The sequence below is a fragment of the Myiozetetes cayanensis genome, unplaced genomic scaffold (assembly GCF_022539395.1).
Source record: "Myiozetetes cayanensis isolate MyiCay16 unplaced genomic scaffold, myiCay2020 scf6-25, whole genome shotgun sequence".
Classification (NCBI taxonomy): Eukaryota; Metazoa; Chordata; class Aves; order Passeriformes; family Tyrannidae; genus Myiozetetes; species Myiozetetes cayanensis.
Window position 1 is genome coordinate 28,604,979 of NW_026087853.1, and position 19,915 is coordinate 28,624,893.

At 36.6% G+C, this 19,915-nt stretch overlaps 1 protein-coding gene across 4 annotated transcripts in view; it reads right to left on the reverse strand.

Moving 5' to 3' along the window:
* DPH6 (diphthamine biosynthesis 6) overlaps positions 1-18,611 on the reverse strand; it is a 212,078-nt gene extending 193,467 nt beyond the window's left edge. For 3 of the 4 annotated variants that reach the window (XM_050334899.1, XM_050334898.1, XM_050334901.1), the window contains exons 1-3: positions 18,459-18,611; positions 14,075-14,169; positions 11,652-11,845 (exon numbers count right to left, since the gene is read on the reverse strand). In XM_050334899.1, the coding sequence (XP_050190856.1) occupies positions 11,652-11,845; positions 14,075-14,169; positions 18,459-18,481 (312 nt within the window). In that variant the 5' untranslated portion in view covers positions 18,482-18,611. The remainder of the gene's footprint in view (positions 1-11,651; positions 11,846-14,074; positions 14,170-18,458) is intronic. The other variant, XM_050334900.1, reaches the window with a different exon arrangement.
* Between the last annotated feature and the right edge of the window lie 1,304 nt (positions 18,612-19,915).

Consider the following 19,915-nt stretch of genomic DNA (forward strand, 5'->3'; position numbering starts at 1 on the left):
TTTCCCTTAAACATTTATTCTCTTTCATTAAAGATTTCAGGTATAGATCACATAATCCAACTAAATGAAAAGAAGCATGGTATTTTGGGGGGCAGGTAGTGATTATGGAATGGGTTAAAGTCATCACCCTTTAACTAAACAGAAAAATATGTGGACTAAATAGGACATTTCCTAAAAGCATTTGTCACTTCTTTGCCCAGCCTTGGTAAATTATGCCAGCTCTCAGCAGACAGAAAAGCGGTAATTCATCATCTCCAATATTGTAGTCTATATTTATCACTATTTTATTTATGCTGAATCTTAATTGGCTAGTTTCATTGCAAGAAAATACATATTATTTATTTTTCCAAATAGGCAATATCTTATCTATCTCGGAGGTTGCAGTTTAAAATTAAGACCTTCCTCACTGCTAACTAGATAACACTTATAATATATCACCTGTACTTGTTTTCTTAATTAAAATATTTTAATTAAGAATTCATTTTCTAAGCAAAATTCCCACTGACCTCTATGGTAGATTTGTTCAAAGATAGTGAACTGTGATGAAGTTCCATTAAAAATATAAAAATTATATCTAAAGTAGCTGCTTATTTTAAAGTAGAAATTTATATTGCCTCTTTTTTCTAATACTCAATCTGTCCCCTTCCTTCATGTAGTAAGCTTTCAAGATCACTTTAAAAACAATCCATGGTTTGGCCATACTGTTTAAAAAAATAATACTTGTTTTACCATAAGAAAATCCCTATGCATGAAGAAGCTTATTAACAAAAATGAACACCCTTCTCACCTCCCAATACTTAACAATAATTATGCAATTGGTGCAAGAATTAGGTTTGATTCAGACTTTAAATTTAGAGTGAAGGAAAGTACTTTTGACCAAATCACCTTTATTGTCAAATTACTTGACCACGTTACTTTTCTGCCAATAGAATAAGAGTTGCTTTACTCAAATAACATGGATAACCTCTTCAGTTCTGTAACTGAATTCTGTTAATGAATAGTCAATATAGGGTATTTTCTGGATTAGCCAGTGTACATTATGCCATAATAGTTGCTTCCTCCAGCAACATTTTGGTATAAAAAATCCCACAATAAAAAGTAAAGATATTGTATGACTAGAGGCTAGTGATTACCCATAAAACAGGAAAAAAAAAAAAAAAGCTTCTACACACTACCATTCTGAAGCATCTCACCTCTTAATTTAATATTAAATTAGTCTTCATCTCTATTTATTACCATATCTCAAATCCTGCAAGTGGTTTGTGATGTACTATTTACTCCACCAAAAATCTTATCACTTGTTACACAAAAAAAATGGTCTTCAGATGTAGAGAGCTAGTGCATTTATCTATCTACTGTTCCAAACAAACTCAGCCATGTGGTCAGTCATGTGTTTTACACAAATCATTAGAGATACAGGAATGTTTTGAATAGCCATCAATGGTTACATCATTAACTATAATTTGCTGCAATGACTTATGATTTTCATTTCATAGAAGTGCATTAAGAGTGTGTTCTACACGTACATTAACACTCCCCATCATAAAATAAAGCCATTTAACTTTTCACAGAGTGACTTTTATGGTGCTGTTACAGAAGAAACTAATTGTAGTTAAAGCATTTATTTTTTTAAAAGGTCATGCTTTTTTATTGTAGTCTATAATATTTAAATGGCAGCGTAAGAGTATGAACATGCACGTATGCGAATGCAGGGAACATGTATGTTCAATTCTAAACCCATCCAAAGAGTTCTGCAGAAAACACAGACTGAAAAGTTATTTGCACATTAAGCTACAATGAGGTAAAAGAGAAATCTAAATTGTAAATGAGTTTTGGAGACAAATCAATGCTAATGAACAACAATTACTTCACTCACTGTGTGAATTAAACAACATCATTAATAAAGCTTAGGTGTTCTGATGGCGAGCATGTCTTTAGTCCCTGGCAGATCATGTAAGAACTAATTTAGGAGAAGCAGCAAGCACAAAGGAATTAAGTTTAAAATTCTTTTGTTTTGAAGCTCCATTTCAAACAAAAGCTTCAAAAAGCCTAACAACTCAGAAAATTCTATCCAGTTTTAATGACTGCCCTGAATGAATGCCTGATAAAATTTCAGATTTTCACAAGATTAATGACAGGAGATCTTATAGAAGATTACTCAGAACAGCCTCTTTTGTTCCCTTTCTTGCATATAAAACAGTCAGTGAAAAATCAAAATGTTTTCTTAAGAAAAAATGGGCTTTTGTTTGAGCTAAAAATAAGTCTAAACATCCTATTCTTTACCTGAATGCTCAAAGCCAGCTGCAGGTAGTAACCAAGTAGGGAGAAACTACAGAGGGCACTGTTGTATCAGTTTTCAAGAGTTATAATGGTGATAGGGCCCAAGAAAAGAAGATTGTCAAGAAAATAAATAACTAACTAAGGAAAGAATCTGGAGTTAGGAGAGCATGCAAATGCACTAAACCTAAAACAATAATAAGGTAAAAAGACAGAAGCTGTATTTCTGAAAGAAAATGGACTGAAAAAAAGTTCATGTAACAGACTGTCAGGCTGATAGGAATACTGCAGTGCACACATTTGGCATTTTCCTTTGTCGTGCTTTCCATGGAAAAGGTAACTAATCATAGCGCCACCTTATCCTTTGCAAACAGCAACCTATTACTGGCATCCCACTCATAATCAATATGAAAATGAATGATGACTGTTATGCAATTCTTCCACAGGCAGAATTTATCAACTGAAAGAATATCTTCACACTACGCAGTCCTTTCACAGTGTAAAAGGCCAGTTCCGTTTTATTTCTTTTCATAATGACAGTTACAAATCAATCATTTCTACTTTGAAAGCAGTAACATTGGTGCAATATAAACCAAATAAAACCCAGCCTTTCCAGAAGAATTACCTTTAAATATACTGGTCAGAAACAGCAAATGTCCAGTTGAAAAAAATGTAACCTTGAGATTACTGCATGTATGACATTCACATGAAAGGGGAAGGTATGTTAAATAAGTCAGCCTAAATGACTAAGTAATTCCATGCAAAATGATTTTTACACAAAGAATGGGCTTCAGAGATACAAATATTTATGAAAAGACATTTGATAAATGCTAGTTTATATGAAAGTTTGCCTGTCCCTGATTTTTATTAGAAAATTTTATTAGAAATAACCCCAACTACATTTCATTAAACACTAATGAATTTTAAAACGTATATTACTACTGTCTAATGAGAAATGTAAATAATATAAAACAGCCAATTAGTTCATTACAGAATAATTATTTTATATATATATATATATATATATTTCATTTTTATCCTTTAAAAGCATTATGAAGATGCCAAGTAATAAACCAAAGTACTGAATTAAGATATGGAAGGTATCAATCATTTCATGAAACTTTGGAGAAGAAAGGTGTTGCTTTTTGTCAACATTGTAGTGGCAAAACCCACAAGCAGCATGTTTTGCAATACTACAGCAAAAGAACACAGGACTTCTATGAACACTGACTCAAATTTGCATTTCCAGAGTAAAGACTACATGGAAGGTAATTTTAAATTAATTTAGGCAATGACTTCATAATAAACCAAAGAATAAACATTAACAGAGAAGATGCTCAAGCAAACTAAACACACCAGAAAATTGTCTAAAGCTATGTGAATGAATGAACAAAACAAACAAAACCAAAACCACAGACAGTGCCTGTGGATACTCACTCACATCCACCTCCATAAGAACTGTGATGGTAACTGTGAAAGAATTGTGTCTCTAATCATGTAAAGACTGATGTATTACATTAAAGGAAACTGCCACAGAAAATGAAAATCTTTTTTTTTTAATATAAATTGCAAAACCAGGCAACACAAATATACTTACTACACAAGACTCCCAGTTCCTTCACAGACACTAAGACCTAGAATTTCTTCTAAGTGGTTTAAGTAATTGTTTCAAGCAACTTATTAATAATAGATAAATTGAAACAAAAACTAATTTTCATGTCAGAAATGGGTTTCATCCAGATTTTACCATCTCCAGCTTCCAAACACGCTCTGTATATGCAACGTTAAGTGGAAAAGTTCACTAAATCTCAAATTCACATATATTCTGTCTTCAAGCTAATTCTGTTTCTAAGTAAAAATTGCTTTAAAATTGTTTAACATATTCTACCAGTATATAATCTCTTTTCATTGGCATTGCTTCTAGCACCCTAGTTTTGCTAAAATAAAGTTTCACCTTATTTTATTGTTTCCAGTTGTTGATAAAAATTTCACTAGTATTAGTTTTATACTCTTTTTGAAGTGTATATGATTGCAGGCAGGCAGGCAGCTTGCATGCATGTAAAGAAAACTAACAGTTTTTTAGATACATTGTCTTAATAAAAGACATGCATAAATGCATATTATCCTGCTATATATACACTATGACACTAGGCTAAAAGAGGTGAAGTTCTCAAGTTAAGATACATGTTTGTTCTATGTAAAACTTAATTGCATTTTGCAGTACTTTCCTAGAGAGATGAAATTGGATCCAAATGGGGCTGCTTCAGAGACTGTTGCATCTATGCATGTCATTTAAATAAAATTCAAATGATGCAAAAAAGTTTTGATAATGTTTTCAAAATTGACTTAAACATCGTAACATATTTTTCCATTTAACTACAATACTGAATGCCAAAATGTTAATAAATAACTCTCTAAATATTCAAGATATTTAAGGTTCCTTTCTCCCCATGCAATAGAGAACATTAAAACCAATTTTACTATCATAATTTATTCAAAGCTTGATTATAAGCAATAGCTGTGAGAAGAAATACAGCATTGTTGATTCATATACAAGCATTTCACTTAACTACATTGGATAATAGCAGTGCTCCTAAAGGAGTATAAAAGCAAAGTGATTAGAAGTCATTACTGTTAATTAGCATTCACTTTACATTGATAGGGATGAACCTTTTCTGTGCTGAGCAAATGGAAAGCTTTTATGTGAAAGTCTACCAAACCTGGTCAAGGTAAGCACTGAAATAAAGTGTCAGTGACCAGTAAGCTGAATTCAAAACATCAAAAACAAAAAAAGCAACCCAAAAACTAAGGATGTATCATCATCCAATTAGTGAATTCAGTTTTTAAACAGGAAAAGGTCTGAGGGGAAGGAGTAAAACTGGAAATTCATACTTCACATTCTGCAATCTCACTGATAAAAGGAGGAAATGTGTGTTTATCAAACTTGCTGTGAGTGCACGGTTCATTTGGCATCCTGTAAACAATGCCTGGCTGCCCATTCCCAAATGCATGTGAGAATCTTGCAACCCAGAACATCATATTCAGCAGGCAAGGTCACACTAGAGATGCCCTGGAAATGGGAAATTAGGAAAACCTGGCAATCAGAGGTTTAAAGCTGACCAGAACAAGCCCTCCGGCTTGCTTACCATCTTTCACCACCAGCCTGACTGTCTCTGCTTATTCAATATTAACACAACAAGACTGAGAGTGAGTGAAAACAACTCCACACATCTAACCGGGAGAAATACAGTGACTTTTTTGTTTACGTAAAGCTCAACATTTCTCACAGGAAGAAACTACCTCAAAGATGTTGCTGAAGATCCCCTTCTGGAAAAAAAACAAAAATTGACCCCGCCTGAACAGTTCAGATGAGACACAGAGAATGACAGGCATCCTGTTGATTAAAAAATTTCCTTGTTCCCATCTCATTTTAAAATTTATACTAAAAAAAACCCAACAAAACAAACCAACCTAAACAAACCCTGTCTTTTGAATGGAACAAGTTACTTAATTATTTTTACAGTGCTTTAAGCACTGCCAACTATGCAATTACTTCTTACCCTCTTCCTTTAATTCACACTCTTATTCACTTCTGATGACAATGGTCATCCCCAAGGTGGAGGAAGTTATGGAGCTCCAATCCAGAATTAATTAAAAGAAAAAATAACAAGTCGATTAAAAAAAAGGAATCATTTAACATGATGAGTGCAAAGGGACAATTCAAATCCTTGCAGATAAAAATCTACTCATTATAAAAGAACGAGGAACTTAGTCTATGAAAAAAGACAGCAAATACTTTGTCTCAAAAAAAAATCTTACTTTATAAAGAAGCATGGTTATTTATTTCTTGTCCATCTAGGCAGCCACATCACACAATTTCTAAAAGTTCACATTTAACTTCCATGTCCTAGTAACAGGCCCAGTAAATAAATTCCATTGTTTTATCTACAACTGTTCCCCCTAACTGGGCATTGAAGATTTTTTACAAATTTTTCAACACTTGTAATTTCCCTTGCTATACATAAATTCTATATTTCAGCCGTTGAATTATATATAAAGTTAAGCTTCCAAAATATCAAGGACACAGTATTTGTGATTTGCAATAATTAAAATATAGGCAAAAAAATATGGAGGAGTGATTATTTTGGAAATTAGCATAAAGAAAAATACTTCTCCCTCTAATTTAATCTTTTTCGAAAATTGAGAAATATAACTCTGAGGAGTTAATCTATACACCTACAGATAATTCAGCTCATACTAGGGAAAATACCAGATTTTCTTCAACTGAAAACATGGGAAATTACTGGAACAGAACTCTTCTGCACACTTCTAAACTCTCTGAATCCTATTAGTGAGAGTAGGAAGCTACTTACTTTGAACTTAAGAACTGGAAATATAGTTCAGTAAACATCATGGTGAGAACCTCAGATTACAGATTCTTGAAGTCAATCAGGATTCGATAGCTAAGAATTATTGAGATCTTTAAGATTCCTAAGAATTTGTGCAAACCTTATTTCTATGAGTTAAGAGAACACTACTAGTCTTTATCATGTACATATCACAACTGAAGCCACACAGATGTATACCCAAGAGTTGATTTAAAATGGACACCTAAAAGCCAAATGGCTCTTCCCATATACTTTACTATTCTTTTAAATGCATTTTATGAGAGTGAAGACAATGAAGCAATGCTTGCAGTAACATGCTACGTTACATTTATTCATTCATACATTTATTTTTCCTGGTGGGAGCACCTAAACCTTTGGCTGTACAAAAGCCACAGAAAGTCAGTTACCAAATTGGATCTGAGAACTGTTTTTAACCATTGGCCAAAGCACCTGAATTCTGGAGAAGGGTGAAAGGAAGATTATTTCCTTAGCATGGGAGACTATTAGCAATACCAAAGAACTGAAAGCTTTATCTTCTGTGAGGGAATTAATCCCTATCTGAAGGCCACAGAATAACCTTGTTTATTTTATCCATTCATCTCCACCCCTGAAGAACTGATTTCTGAAGAAATCCAAGTCTCAGGGAGTTTCACTGAATATTTATAGGACCTAAGTTACTTCTATTCCACCTGAACCCACACAGCTAATGTACCTTCTCTGAGACAAAACACCACCTTAAATAACATCTAAAATGTCATTGCTATTGCAATTTTAACTCTTAGGCAGGAATACTTTCCGTCTTCAGTAAACATCAGTCTGGGACCATTTAAAAAATCATGATCCTGTCGTTAAAAATAACTATTAAATACAGGAGTCACACTGTCTTAATAAGCTCTTTGTTTCTGGAACTAAAAAATACTTTACTTATTCTTATTGACTGACTGAGTTATAAGATCACTGCTCCAGAATGTGACAGTACTTCAGAAAATAAATTTTCTTTCTTTGCCCTTCCACATTACTGATAAAATGAAATAGTGCCCTAAGCAAGGGCTATTATTATTCAAATGTTTCATACATCAAATATATCCAACATCAATTCTTATTTTTCAGTTGATGATCAATAGATGATTTCATAATTAATATTCCTTCAGCCCAGAGAGCCAATATATAAATTTCCTTCAAGTGGACTCCATTTTTTTGTAAACTTGCAGGTTCTGAATCCACAAACTGCACAATAAAAAGAACTCTGCCAGAAATTATATGTTGAAACTAAAAATCCACTAAAAATCCATTTTCATGATTTATAAGAAACATAGGGTAATATGTTATAAACGAACTATATATAGAATCAATTTTAAAAATATTCACTAAAAAAACTCCCAAGTAATTAAACATGTTATTGAAAAAAAAATGAAAAAAAAGCAGCTAGAAGAAAAACATTTTTATCAAATTCAAGAACTCTGCGAATTACTTCAGCAGTGGAAACTTAGCAAATAAATGCAAAGACTTCACTGAGAAGAGGAGATAAGGAAAGACATTTGAAAGAAGACAGAACTGTCTACTAAAACCGAGCACTGAAATAAATTATCATGTATTGGTTTGTATAGTCTGGAAGTTGCTAAACAAAAGTTAAGCCATAGTTCCATGAGATACAGAAAACAATCCAACATTCAACCCATCTAATAGCACTTCTGTATGTGCTTGCATAAATCATCAATGTATTATTTGAACAAGACTATAATTACATAGAAAAGAGGAGAAAACAGTTCAATATACCTAAATTGAGAGGTTATAGGAAAGTTCCCCAAACCTCTCCACACTCCAGTCTTTCCCACCACTAGAGGGAATGAAATACAGTTCCCCCCCACATTTCTAAGACAGAGCCATCATAAAAACTATGAAGGATAATTCAGGTAACTAAGAAACTCTAGTGCTTACATGCTTTGCTGGGAAAATCTCCAATACAAACACGGACAAACAAGGGTTTCAGTAATCCCTGTTCAGTAACACTGATTAAGTTATTCCTTAGAGTTCAGGATTTACACTTCTCACAATGTAAATATTCTACTATCAGGTGAGGACTGCTTAGTGAGATACATTTAGACATCATATAAATACTCTGATATGTTTCACAATATATATTGAATACAGAATCTAAAACATGGCATTAGGTAACTAAAGAAAATACACAAATTTGCTTTATACCTATCAATCACTTGGGTTTGTGACAATAAAATTAACAGGCTTACAGTCACTGGCAGTCAATATCACTTGCTGAGTCACATGGACTAGAACAGGATTGTTGTCCTGGTTTTCCCAGAACTGCAAGGGAGTATTTTACTTTTTAGAAATCTTGTTCTAATAACATTGTTTTTAAAAACATCGAATGCTTTCAAATTCATACAGTTTTTCAAATGTGTTTTGTTTTAATTTTTTTTAAGAAATACTTGCAATACAAGCATTCTTTGCAAACAGAAAGTGAGGCACACTATGTTATTTTGATCTAGACACACCTTTGCCGTATTCTTGGCCCTGAACCATTTAACAGAAAAACAAAGCTATGTCATTTGACCAGTGGTTTAAAATTACAACCACTCAAGGATGGCTTTGACAAGGTTTCCACAAAATTCCTCCCCTCCCTTCAAGAGAATGCAAATTGACTTCTCTGCTTAAAACTACTAATATCTGGGGAAAAAAATTCCTGAAGCAAAATCCTCAGTGATTATGACATACACAGTAAAGCTACTAAACAGCAGTTATTGAAAAATGTGAAAAAATAAAACCAGAAAGCTTTCAAAGGTACTGTTAACACACAGTAGAAAAATGTTAATGCCTTTTTCTTAAAATTAAAAAAACTACAGCTGCTGTAGTTTACGTCCCTCTGATAATTTTGTCATTAATCATCAAAATATGCAAGACATCTTCCTGAAACTTTTGCATCAGAATTTTATAGCTACGTTTGACTCAAAACATGATTATACAAAATCTAACATAAAGGGACTATATTGTTAATATGTATGCTTTAAGATATCACACAGTGAAATTAATATTTCTATACAGGAAAGAAATAGTTATTTAGTTCCAGACAACCTGATAACATCTCTTTCAACTCTAGCTATAATTATCATGTACAAACTTCCAAAGCAGAAGTTGTCAAGATTTAACATTAGCATTAATTTATGTCAGGCATCCATTCCTCCAAAGACAGCAAGAAACATAAAGGAAGTATCATCTTAATTGCCACTAATTTGTCCATTTTTAATTAAATTGATCAGTAATTTATTATCTTACCCAGCAGCAGAAAGCTGTTAGTATGTAGCTTTTAGAGACAGCAGATACTAGTCCTTCCACTTTCTAATACTATCATGGTTCAAAAATAATTTAAAACTGCTGTATCATATTGCCTTTGATTCCTGTACTGCATGATATGCACATTCCATTTAAAACTTCTATGAAGCACTCTAGAGCATAATCATAGAATCATTTAGGTTGCAAAAGACCCTTGAAATCATCAAGTCCAACCACTAAGCTAACAGTGCCAAGTTCACCACTAACCCATGCCCCTAGGCACCCAGTCTGTAGTCCTAAATACCTCCAGGAACAGTGACTCAATCATTTCCCTAGGCAGCCCATTCCAGTGCTTGATAACTCTTTCAGTGAAGAAACTTTTCCTAATATCCAATCTAAACCTCCCCAGAACAACTTGAGGCTGTAGCACCTACATGCACTGTTCTCCTGTTTTGTAGTTTCATACTCCAGCACAGGTGTATGATCTTAATTTTACTTTAGATGAACAGGATTTCCCTGACAAAAATGTTTAGAAGATGTAACATCTGACTGCAAGATAGTTTCAGGAAGCAATTGCACTCCAATCACATTTTTGGGTCTTATCTGCAGTTTGATCTGTTTTTAAACTGAACACAGGATAAAACCTGAAGCTTTTAGGTTCATGAATCTCAATTGTCATTTCAGTGAAGGAAAGGGAGCTAGACAATTAATGTTCAATACCTGAGATGAAGACTAAAAACATATTTAATTGAAGTTTCAGAAAGTAGTCTACCAGTTTGATCATTAAAATTATGTATTTATTTTCTTTAAGATAATAATTATGATTTTCTGAACATTGTATTGGTTTTAGTACCATGCACAGCAGTTATCAACACAATTAGCTGAAATAGCATGTTCATTGAAACTCTGTGGGAAAACTCTAGAGTCAGTGGGAGATTTTCTATTTTTTCAATGAGATTTGATTTAATTCTGGTAAAAAATAAAGTACTACATGACAGATTTTGAAAAAGAATAGAGAATAAATTTTAAGTGTTTTAGAAAATAAGCTCATCAAATCTCCTTTTAATTGATTTTATAGCTAAAAAGAATTGATAAATGGATTGATAAACAGTATTGCTATTATGTCATATATTAGAATACAGAAACAGGACTACCAAGATCAAAACTATCACTGTAAAATATTCTGTAATACTTTGCACATGATAAGTAACATATAGACAAATAGCAGATTCTGGTTTACAGAGCTCAAGTGTACTCAAATGGAAATGTCTAGACATTACTTTCAATACACAGATAAATGCCCCAAATATAAAAGATCTCTCACTACAGTAATGAAGTGATGAATTATTTCAAATACAAAGCAACTTAAACATTCTATTATAAGTGATTGTCACAATTATGTTTTTTGTAGTATATGCCAAGCACCTGTTACAGGTGCTTTTACTAAATAGAGACAAGGTTTTGGCTTGAAACGGGGATGAATAAGTCTGATTCACATTGTGGGAAAAAGGAATTTAGTTACATTTTATATTTACAGTGCCAGGAAGAAAGAAAGGAATAGAAATAAAACCTGTAAAAGTGTTCCATTTTTTTCTCAAAGCTTTCCGTAAATACCTAACTGGATCATTTACTTAAATTCATAAATGAGTTAAGCAATAAAATTATTCCCAACTACATAATTCTTGTCAATCAGCATACCTTAACAAGTTTCATGAGATGGTAAAGGTCTTCAACCTCATCTTCCTGGCATGCCGTATACACTTTCCCAGTATTTACGCTGGTACCCCTAATGAAACCACGATAGAGTGGCAAATCCAATGCATCAGCATACAGGTCAATGGCATGGTGTCCTACTGTCTGATACATATAGCTGTCCAATTCATCAGTCTGCCCTGCCACAATTAAGAAACAAACGTATTAGGTAGATTATTTCAACAATTACAGATAATACAAAGACTTCAAAGCACCGACAAAATCTAAATGTTAATATTTTTCAGTTCACAAACAGATGTTTGGTGACAATACCGCTATAAACATGGAAAGAAAAAAAATAGATTTATCCACCCAACAGACGTATGGAGAGGAAGACATCTGTCACAAACATGCTGCCTATTTGCAAATCGTGGTGCCTTTTCTTCTTCCTGCTTTATCCAAAAATCTCATACCGGTCCAATTCTGACTCTATTTATATGGTAATTTTAACAGGAACACAGTTCAGAAGAACAAACCCAGATACATTTCAACATACTTGGAGCAAGAAATTTGTAATGTACTACAACTGAGAATAAGCAATAGGTTGTCAAAATTTACAAAAACTTTGCTGTTAAAATTATCATGGTCATTATGAAAGGAAATTATTTCTGCTTAAGTACAATAAAAGCAGACCACTATAATGTTTTGATATGTTTAATAAACACAAAGCTATTTCCTTAACCAGGAGAAAAAATTAACTGTTTGTAGCTAGCAAATGAGAAAAAAAAAAAACAGCTAAAATGAAGACATCATGGATTAGAATTAAATCTCAAACTACGCAATAAACCATTTACATATCAAATCTTTCAGATAATCTTTTTAACTGATTGATAAAGTAATACATCATTATTGGTGAAATCTCCACTTTATTAAAAGCTCACTATTTTAATGCTAATTTGTAATAGTGGTACTTCTCTGAATTTACATAGAGACATCAAGCATTTCTGCTGTATACCTAGAGAACATCTCACGAGGAAAAAGGTCTGTAACATGGATCAAGATAACTAACTCATGATGTAACAATTAGGTCACATCACATTTGATGCCACACAACATATACATTTCTGCTCAAAATAGGTAAATCCAAAACTATAATCACAACAAATCACCCTAGACCAGAAGAGTCGATTTAAACGAAAATTCAGTATTTTTCAACATATATCAATATGACAAGGTCTTTAACTGATATTCTGTTTAGAATACAAAGTTTCTTTATTAATTGAGACTCTCCAGGCAACAGTGGTACAAGATAAAATAAAAAGAATGACATAGAATCCGCTCTTGCCTGAAGCACCTCAATTAACTTCCTACAAAATTTCCAACTACACACTTAAAGAGAGCAGTTTATGATTTTAATGACAATATTCTACATTTCTGATGTGGATAAATTAGTTTAAAGACAACATATTTCAACAAGATTAGAGATTATTATGTCCTAGCTACCCAGAAAATAAATTGTTCCTGTACTCCCCTAGCATTTGCCGGTTCTGCCCGTGACTCATTTGTGATGGCAGCTCCCTTTTTTCTTCACTTTCTGTCTATCTTCCCACTATATAGTTACCAGATACCATACTTAATCACTTAACATATGTTGAACAGTCAGCCTATGTTAACATCCTTTAACATTCTCCCCTACCAACTGGGAAACAACTCACTTGCTTTTCAATTCTTGCTTCAAATTCAATTCACGCTCCAGTCCAATACAAAAGTACTCAGCCCACCCTCTCACCTCACCACTGGCTACCTGAGTTTCTCCCATTGTCTTTCACAGAAATAAGTCTAGGTGGAGCCTCTGAGGAACTAGTCAGAAAATTGGTCCAAGCTAAAAGGAAGGGAAAAAGCAGAAAAAATATGGGCATCAGGGTCAATTCCAACCCAGATCAGTTCCCCAACTAAGTTCACAGATGCTGGGTTAGAACAATGAAGGAAGACAGACAAAGATAAAAACAGACGAGCAACAGCACATTTTTGGCAGCTGGAATGGTTTATGCCAGTTTAAAGCATTTCTAGAAATACAGTGTTACTTTTGGTTGATTATCTCTTCAATCACCCTTTAACATTTGTGCTACTGAACTCTCACAATCCCTTTGTTTACCACCAGGATATCTGCATTCTTTTTTTCAAATTGTGTAAGCCTTTCTTGTACTGTTGTTCATCTTCTTATGGGCTTTTTTCCCCTTTGAGGAAAAATATGTTTATTACATCTTCACAATACTTTCTTTTTCTTTACCTTTTTTAAGTTTTCTATATTGCCTTCAATATGCAAAACTATAAAAACACATAAAAGAACTTAATTCAGGTACAGTTGTGTTTTCACTGTTTCTAACATACATAAAAAAAATCTCCAATAAGAAACATGGTTTTCATACCTCTGTTTTCAGCAGGTCTTAAATTTGCTAGAGCAACAATCTGATGCCCAGCAGCAACACACTGCATCATATTATAACAGCTGTCCTTCCCACCACTGTAAGAAAAAGAAGAGAGTTTTATTCCCTTATAACTTTTGCCTAATGGCTTAAAACGTAGCATCATCAGAGCTGGTTATAAAAGTTTGAAATATTAAAATAGTTGTAAAATATTAGTGGTAGGAAAAAATTATTTCACCATAAAATTACTATATATGTATATTGCCTAAATACAGTATCCATAAAGCACATAACCAGTTCTGTATCTTATTATTAATCTGAGAGGTTACATGAAGAACAGCCACTGACACTGGAATCCCTTCAAACAAAGACTGTCTTCTACTCCAGAGACAAATTACTTTGTACTCATTACCAGACAACTTGGATCAGAAAACCAAAATCTGTTCCAGAGTTCTCAGCATTAGCAATCTTTTCAAATTAGGTCTGTCATGTAGATGTGGTGCCTAGAGAAAAGGTTTAGTGGTGGATCTGGCAGTGATAGGTTAATGGTTGGACTCCACGATCTTAGAGATCTTTTCTAAACCTTGCTGATTCTATGTTAAAAATAACATTTCACCTTCATGGGATACTTAATCTAAACTTTCAACATCTTAAATGTCCTTTGCATTCTCTAAAACTTTAATTATTATAGGTAGCAGTTTCAGTTGACACTGCATTGAACATACACATTTTTTACTGCATTTAAATCCAAATAAAAATTACTGCTAGTAAGAAAAAAAACATAAAACCAAAAATAACTATATTCTTTGCTGAGGCCAACAGATGATATTCCAACACAGAGAATACAATTAATTTTGACATTCATTCAAGATCTACTGGAACCTTTTCCTCTACAAGTGAGGAAAGAATCCTGCTTTTCTGATGTAACTGAGAAAGTACTTCTCATGGATTTTAATCACTAGCAAAAGACTTATTACAATCAAACAATAAAACTAAGAGTACTCCAGAACACACACAGCTTAAAAGATCCACGTTTAGACTCACAGCCTTCAAACTACAACTGCAGGTGGAAATTCTGTGCAGCTTCTTTAAATGCCATGGCACAAAAACCAGGGCAGGAATAGGAACAGAGATCTACACAAGCTCTGTAAAACTGAATCGTTTCTTAGAATCACCAAGACATGCACAGGAGAACAGATAGTACAAGTAGTACTTCCCACAGTAGACCATTGGATTTCTTGTGACCACATTATTAGTATTTCTACCTGAAAGGAGATTGTAGCAAGGTGGGGGTTAGCCTCTTCTCTCAGGCAACTAGAGACAGGATAAGAATAAACAGCCTCAAGCTCTACCAGGGGAAACTCAGGTTGGACATCAGGAAGAATTTCTTCACAGAAGGTATTCAAGAAATGACTGGATGTGGCACTTAGTGCTATAGTCTGATTAACAAAGTGGTGATTGGTCAAACGTTAGACCTCTTGGAGGTCTTTTCCAACCTTAATAATTCTGTGACTCTGCAACAAACATCCAGTGTAAAGTTCCCTTCCTTATCTAGCCCTCTATGCAAGAGCTTGAAAGTGCCTTCCAGGAATGTAACCATAGTGCTGTTTCCCTCGATTCCTGCTTCTATCCATGCTAAAATTCTGTATGCTGTACTTCATTTGCTACGTAAACCTGAAGTAGAAACAGCATAGAGAACATGGCATCTTTTCATATCTAACGTATTTTCATAAAGCAGTTTCCTGTATTTCAGTGATACAAAAGTAAATATAAATATGATAAATAGGTTCCTAATTTGAGGTTCCATCTCTTACCTAACACTCTTCTCATGCATGTCTACAACTTTCTTCTAACCTATATATGGCCAAAAAAAAATTAAAAATTCATACATTCATTAATTCTGAATACTATGCTAGATAGCTCGAAAACATGGATAGTATTCATTTCACAATATGAAATTTCAGGCTTAACTAAATCATGAGACAAAGGCTCTTTTCTTGTTGAATGACTTTATGCTAAAAAATAAGTCTCCCACTAGTTCTGATTTCACTGACAAACCCCACTTCAGAAAAAAGAATCATATGAGAGTAGATAATTGCCTATGCTATTTACAGCATTTCAATATTTAAAAAATTAAAATGTCAATGAAATAAATCTGTTAATCTTTCCAATTATATGTATACGTATATATAATGTGACATTTAAGATGAGATTACATTTGTATTTCCCCCCCCAACTGCTTGAAGGAAATTTTTGCACACTGGATCACATGCTACTGTACTGTTATTTAATTTCTGTATTGTTTATCCCTAAAAACTAACACTACCAAGAAAAAAACAAAAACATGCCTACCTACAAGGCCTTCCAACTGGCTGTAAACACATTATGGTTAAGACCAATGAAGCCAAGACAGCCCATGCTTTGGGAGAAAGGTGGACTCAGCACAGTCCACACAAGAGAGATGAAGGCAGATATTGAGATAGGCTGGGGACTCCTCTCAGTTCTCACCACAGAAAAAAATTACAAGGCCTTTTCGTAGAAAACTCCAAAGTGGGGCCAAAGTCAGAGTTCTTTTGGACACATTTGCAAGTATGTTAACAGGAGGCTTATAAACAAACAAAATACCAGATTAAAAAAAACACAGTAACCATAAAGATATGAGCCTACAAAAGACTTCTCAGAAAAATTCCTTTCTACAAGTAAATGTTTTCTACAGTTTAAAAAATTCTAGAAGAATTAAAGAGTCGAAAAACATTGTATTTCAGGTTGAAGACTGACTTTAAAATGTCTATGATTCAGCACAAGACACAACACAGGGTTTAGCCCATAAATACCACCTTAAAGCAAGACTATCAACTTTAAGTGTGCCCAGCCTTTTAGAAGGAAAAGAAACAGGTTAAAGCAGTTTTATATATAATCCTGACCTTTTCAAAAGAAGCACTTTTCAAATACTTTTGTTCCCCTCTAATCTTTTGAGTCTAGCTCTGTTACAAAGATTTCAGATACTTTGATGTCTCTTTAAAACTCTTCTTAAAACTATTACTGAAACTAAATCCATCCTTGTAAAATAGCCCATTAAAATAGCAATTCTGTTAAAAACCTGGTTTTAGGATTTTATTCCATCCTGCCTTTTAACACATTCCTCTGCTTAGAGAAAATCAAAGTAAGCAAACCTGGAAGACAAAATCTTATCTATAAAACAAGAAAAATCACCAAAGTTGATTTTTTTCCTACTCTGTAATTAAGCAAATCTTGAAAAACATAGATAACATTTCCTGTATTTTCTTCTCTTTGGATGATGTTTGGAATGATTTGTAATTGTTGTGGTCAAGACCCAATTTCAACAAGGTTTGATATTAGGCAATGCCTGAAAGAATTTAATACCTTAAAGGCTTAAGTAAACAGCTACTGCAACCAAAAATACACTGCTCACATCTGCACAATCCTTTTCCATTTACAGTTTTTCTAGCTTGTTCTTTTTAAACTAGTATTATTTCTTCAAGAAAAGAAAACACCTGTCCTTGTTAGAAAATGCTAATGTTTCTAAAAATAAATAAATAAATATTTACAGTGCAAGAACTGCAGAAACTGACTAAAAGCAGCGGGGGCGAGGGGACGGTTGGGACGGCAAACACATCAGCCCCTGGCAGATAGGGCTGTGTCCCGATCCTACTACTTAAACGACTGAGCTTCATCTTTTAAAAAATTAAATCTCTCTCAAAAGAACTACCCGAAAAATCTAGCGTGAAGAGTTCGGGAAATTTATCTTGAGAGCGCTTAAGATACTCGGAACGCAACAGCACCTGGATAATGAACTGCAAATGAGCAGAAGCCCCCCCTGCGAGCGCAGGACCTGCGGCCGAGCCCCCGCACCCAGGGACGCCGCCCCCGCCCCGCGCAGCGCTGCCCGCGGCTCCGGCTCCGGCTCCCGCCGCGCTGCAGGCGGGATAACCCGGGACACCGGCAGAGCGGCGAGCCGGCGATCGGGGGAAATAATCGTGGGTGGTGGTTCGGGGGGTTTTGTTTGTTTGGTTGTGGTTTTTTGGGGAGGGGGGTTGTTTTTTGTTTGGTTGGGGGGTTTTGTTTGTTTGTTTGTTTTTAAACAGACACCAGTTCTGAAGCGTCTCTGGAACACGGGGAGACCAGAAGAGAAACTGTGAGCGCCTCACCCTGAGAGCAGAGCCGGCAGCCAGCCCAGGCAGAGTCGCCAGGGCAGGGGAAGGGGGGCGGCAGGAAACGCATGGGCGGGAAGGGCCGGGCCGGGGGGTTTCCAAGACGGCGCTGGGTGGAGCGCGACACCCGGGCGGGCACGGCTCGTCCCCGCGCCCTCCCTCCGCCGGAGGGTCGTGCCTCGCTCGCTCACATGGGCGCTCCCTCAGCGCGTTACCTGATCAAAGCCACTACTCTCATCCTGGTCACAGGCCGGGGCGGTAACACTGACAGGGAGGTGCGCGGCAGCCGGGAAGCGCGGCAGGGAAGGAGCCCCGTCGCCGTAGCTACCCTGGGCCGCAGACGCCGCCGGCTCCTCCGATGCTACTGCTTGGCCGCCTCCCTGGGCGGGTCCACCTCCCGGGGCAGGCCGGCAGACTGCCTGCGCAGGCGGGCGGCTCGGGGAGCCGCCGGTTCCCCACGCCCGGAAGGGTGTGTTGCCGCCGCCGCAAGGCTGCGCCGCGGCCGGGACGGCGGAGCCCGGGAGCGGCCCGGCGGCGGGCGGGAGGAGGGCGCGGCCGCGGAGGCAGAGCGTGGGGCACCTATAGCGGGCAGGGCGGCCGCGCCGGCAGGCCCGGTCCGACCGTGTGAGAGAGAGCATCGCCCGGCGCTCCTGCCGCCTCCCCCGTGCCCGCCTGTTGCCTTCTGCTCTTCAGCGGAAGAGCCACGGACCTGCTGCAAGCGAGTGCTGTGTAGGGAACGGGCCAACTGAGCGAGGCCGCCCCCTCCCCCTGGGGTGACCGCCGGGGACGCTGCGGGTACAGTCGCAGCCCCACTGCACAGCGTCCCTGGGCTGGGAGGCCGGCGGGGCCCACTCTGAGGGCAGGAGATGCTGCGGGGTTTCAGAAGTCGCCGCGGGCCGGTTGTAATCGCCGCTGCGAGCAGGGAGGGAGAGCAGAGCAGAGCTGGCTGCCTCCCTAAGGGATCTCTGCTCGCCGGCGAGCACAGAATGTCCACCCGCACCCTTGGGTTCCGCTTCTGCATATCGAAGATCTGAGCTTGTCATCTGATCCCTGTTTGGGGGCAATGTTTTGAGCAATCCCGCCATGAGGCATACAACAGGCAGCACTGCAGGTTTGTAGGCTGAGTCAATTAGAAGCGTACCCATAAAAGCATACCAACTAAAAGGTGCCCAATCTCTTGACTCCAGACACAAGTCTGTTTCTCCCTTGTCTCAGAAGAAAGCTGTGCGTTAGTTTCGCCTATGAAACTGTACCACTAAGCTAATTTCAGGAATCCTATACCACCAGATAAAGCCATTGCTGGTGCATCGTGGCAGTGTTTTGGGAAGCAGTCTGCGGGCCCACCACTGTCCAGGCTTTGCTTCGAAGGGCCCATGAGACTGAAGTGGGGACAAGAAGGCACGGGCGTATTGTTGGTTGCTCTCCCTCGGTGGAGCCTGGTGTGCAGGGTCAGCGGGGACAAATTCAGTGCCTCGGGGTGAGCCTGGGTACCAGCGTCTAAACTGGCAGTGACAAGGAACGTCGATTTATGGTTCCTTTTGAATTTAGTTGCAGCAACCACTGCAGATATCACAAAAGGCTTTGTTTCTCAAGCCTGAGACAAATGCTTTATGCACTGTGAGTGCTAACTTATCAGTTGCCTGTAACATTATACTATACAATGCTGTATAAC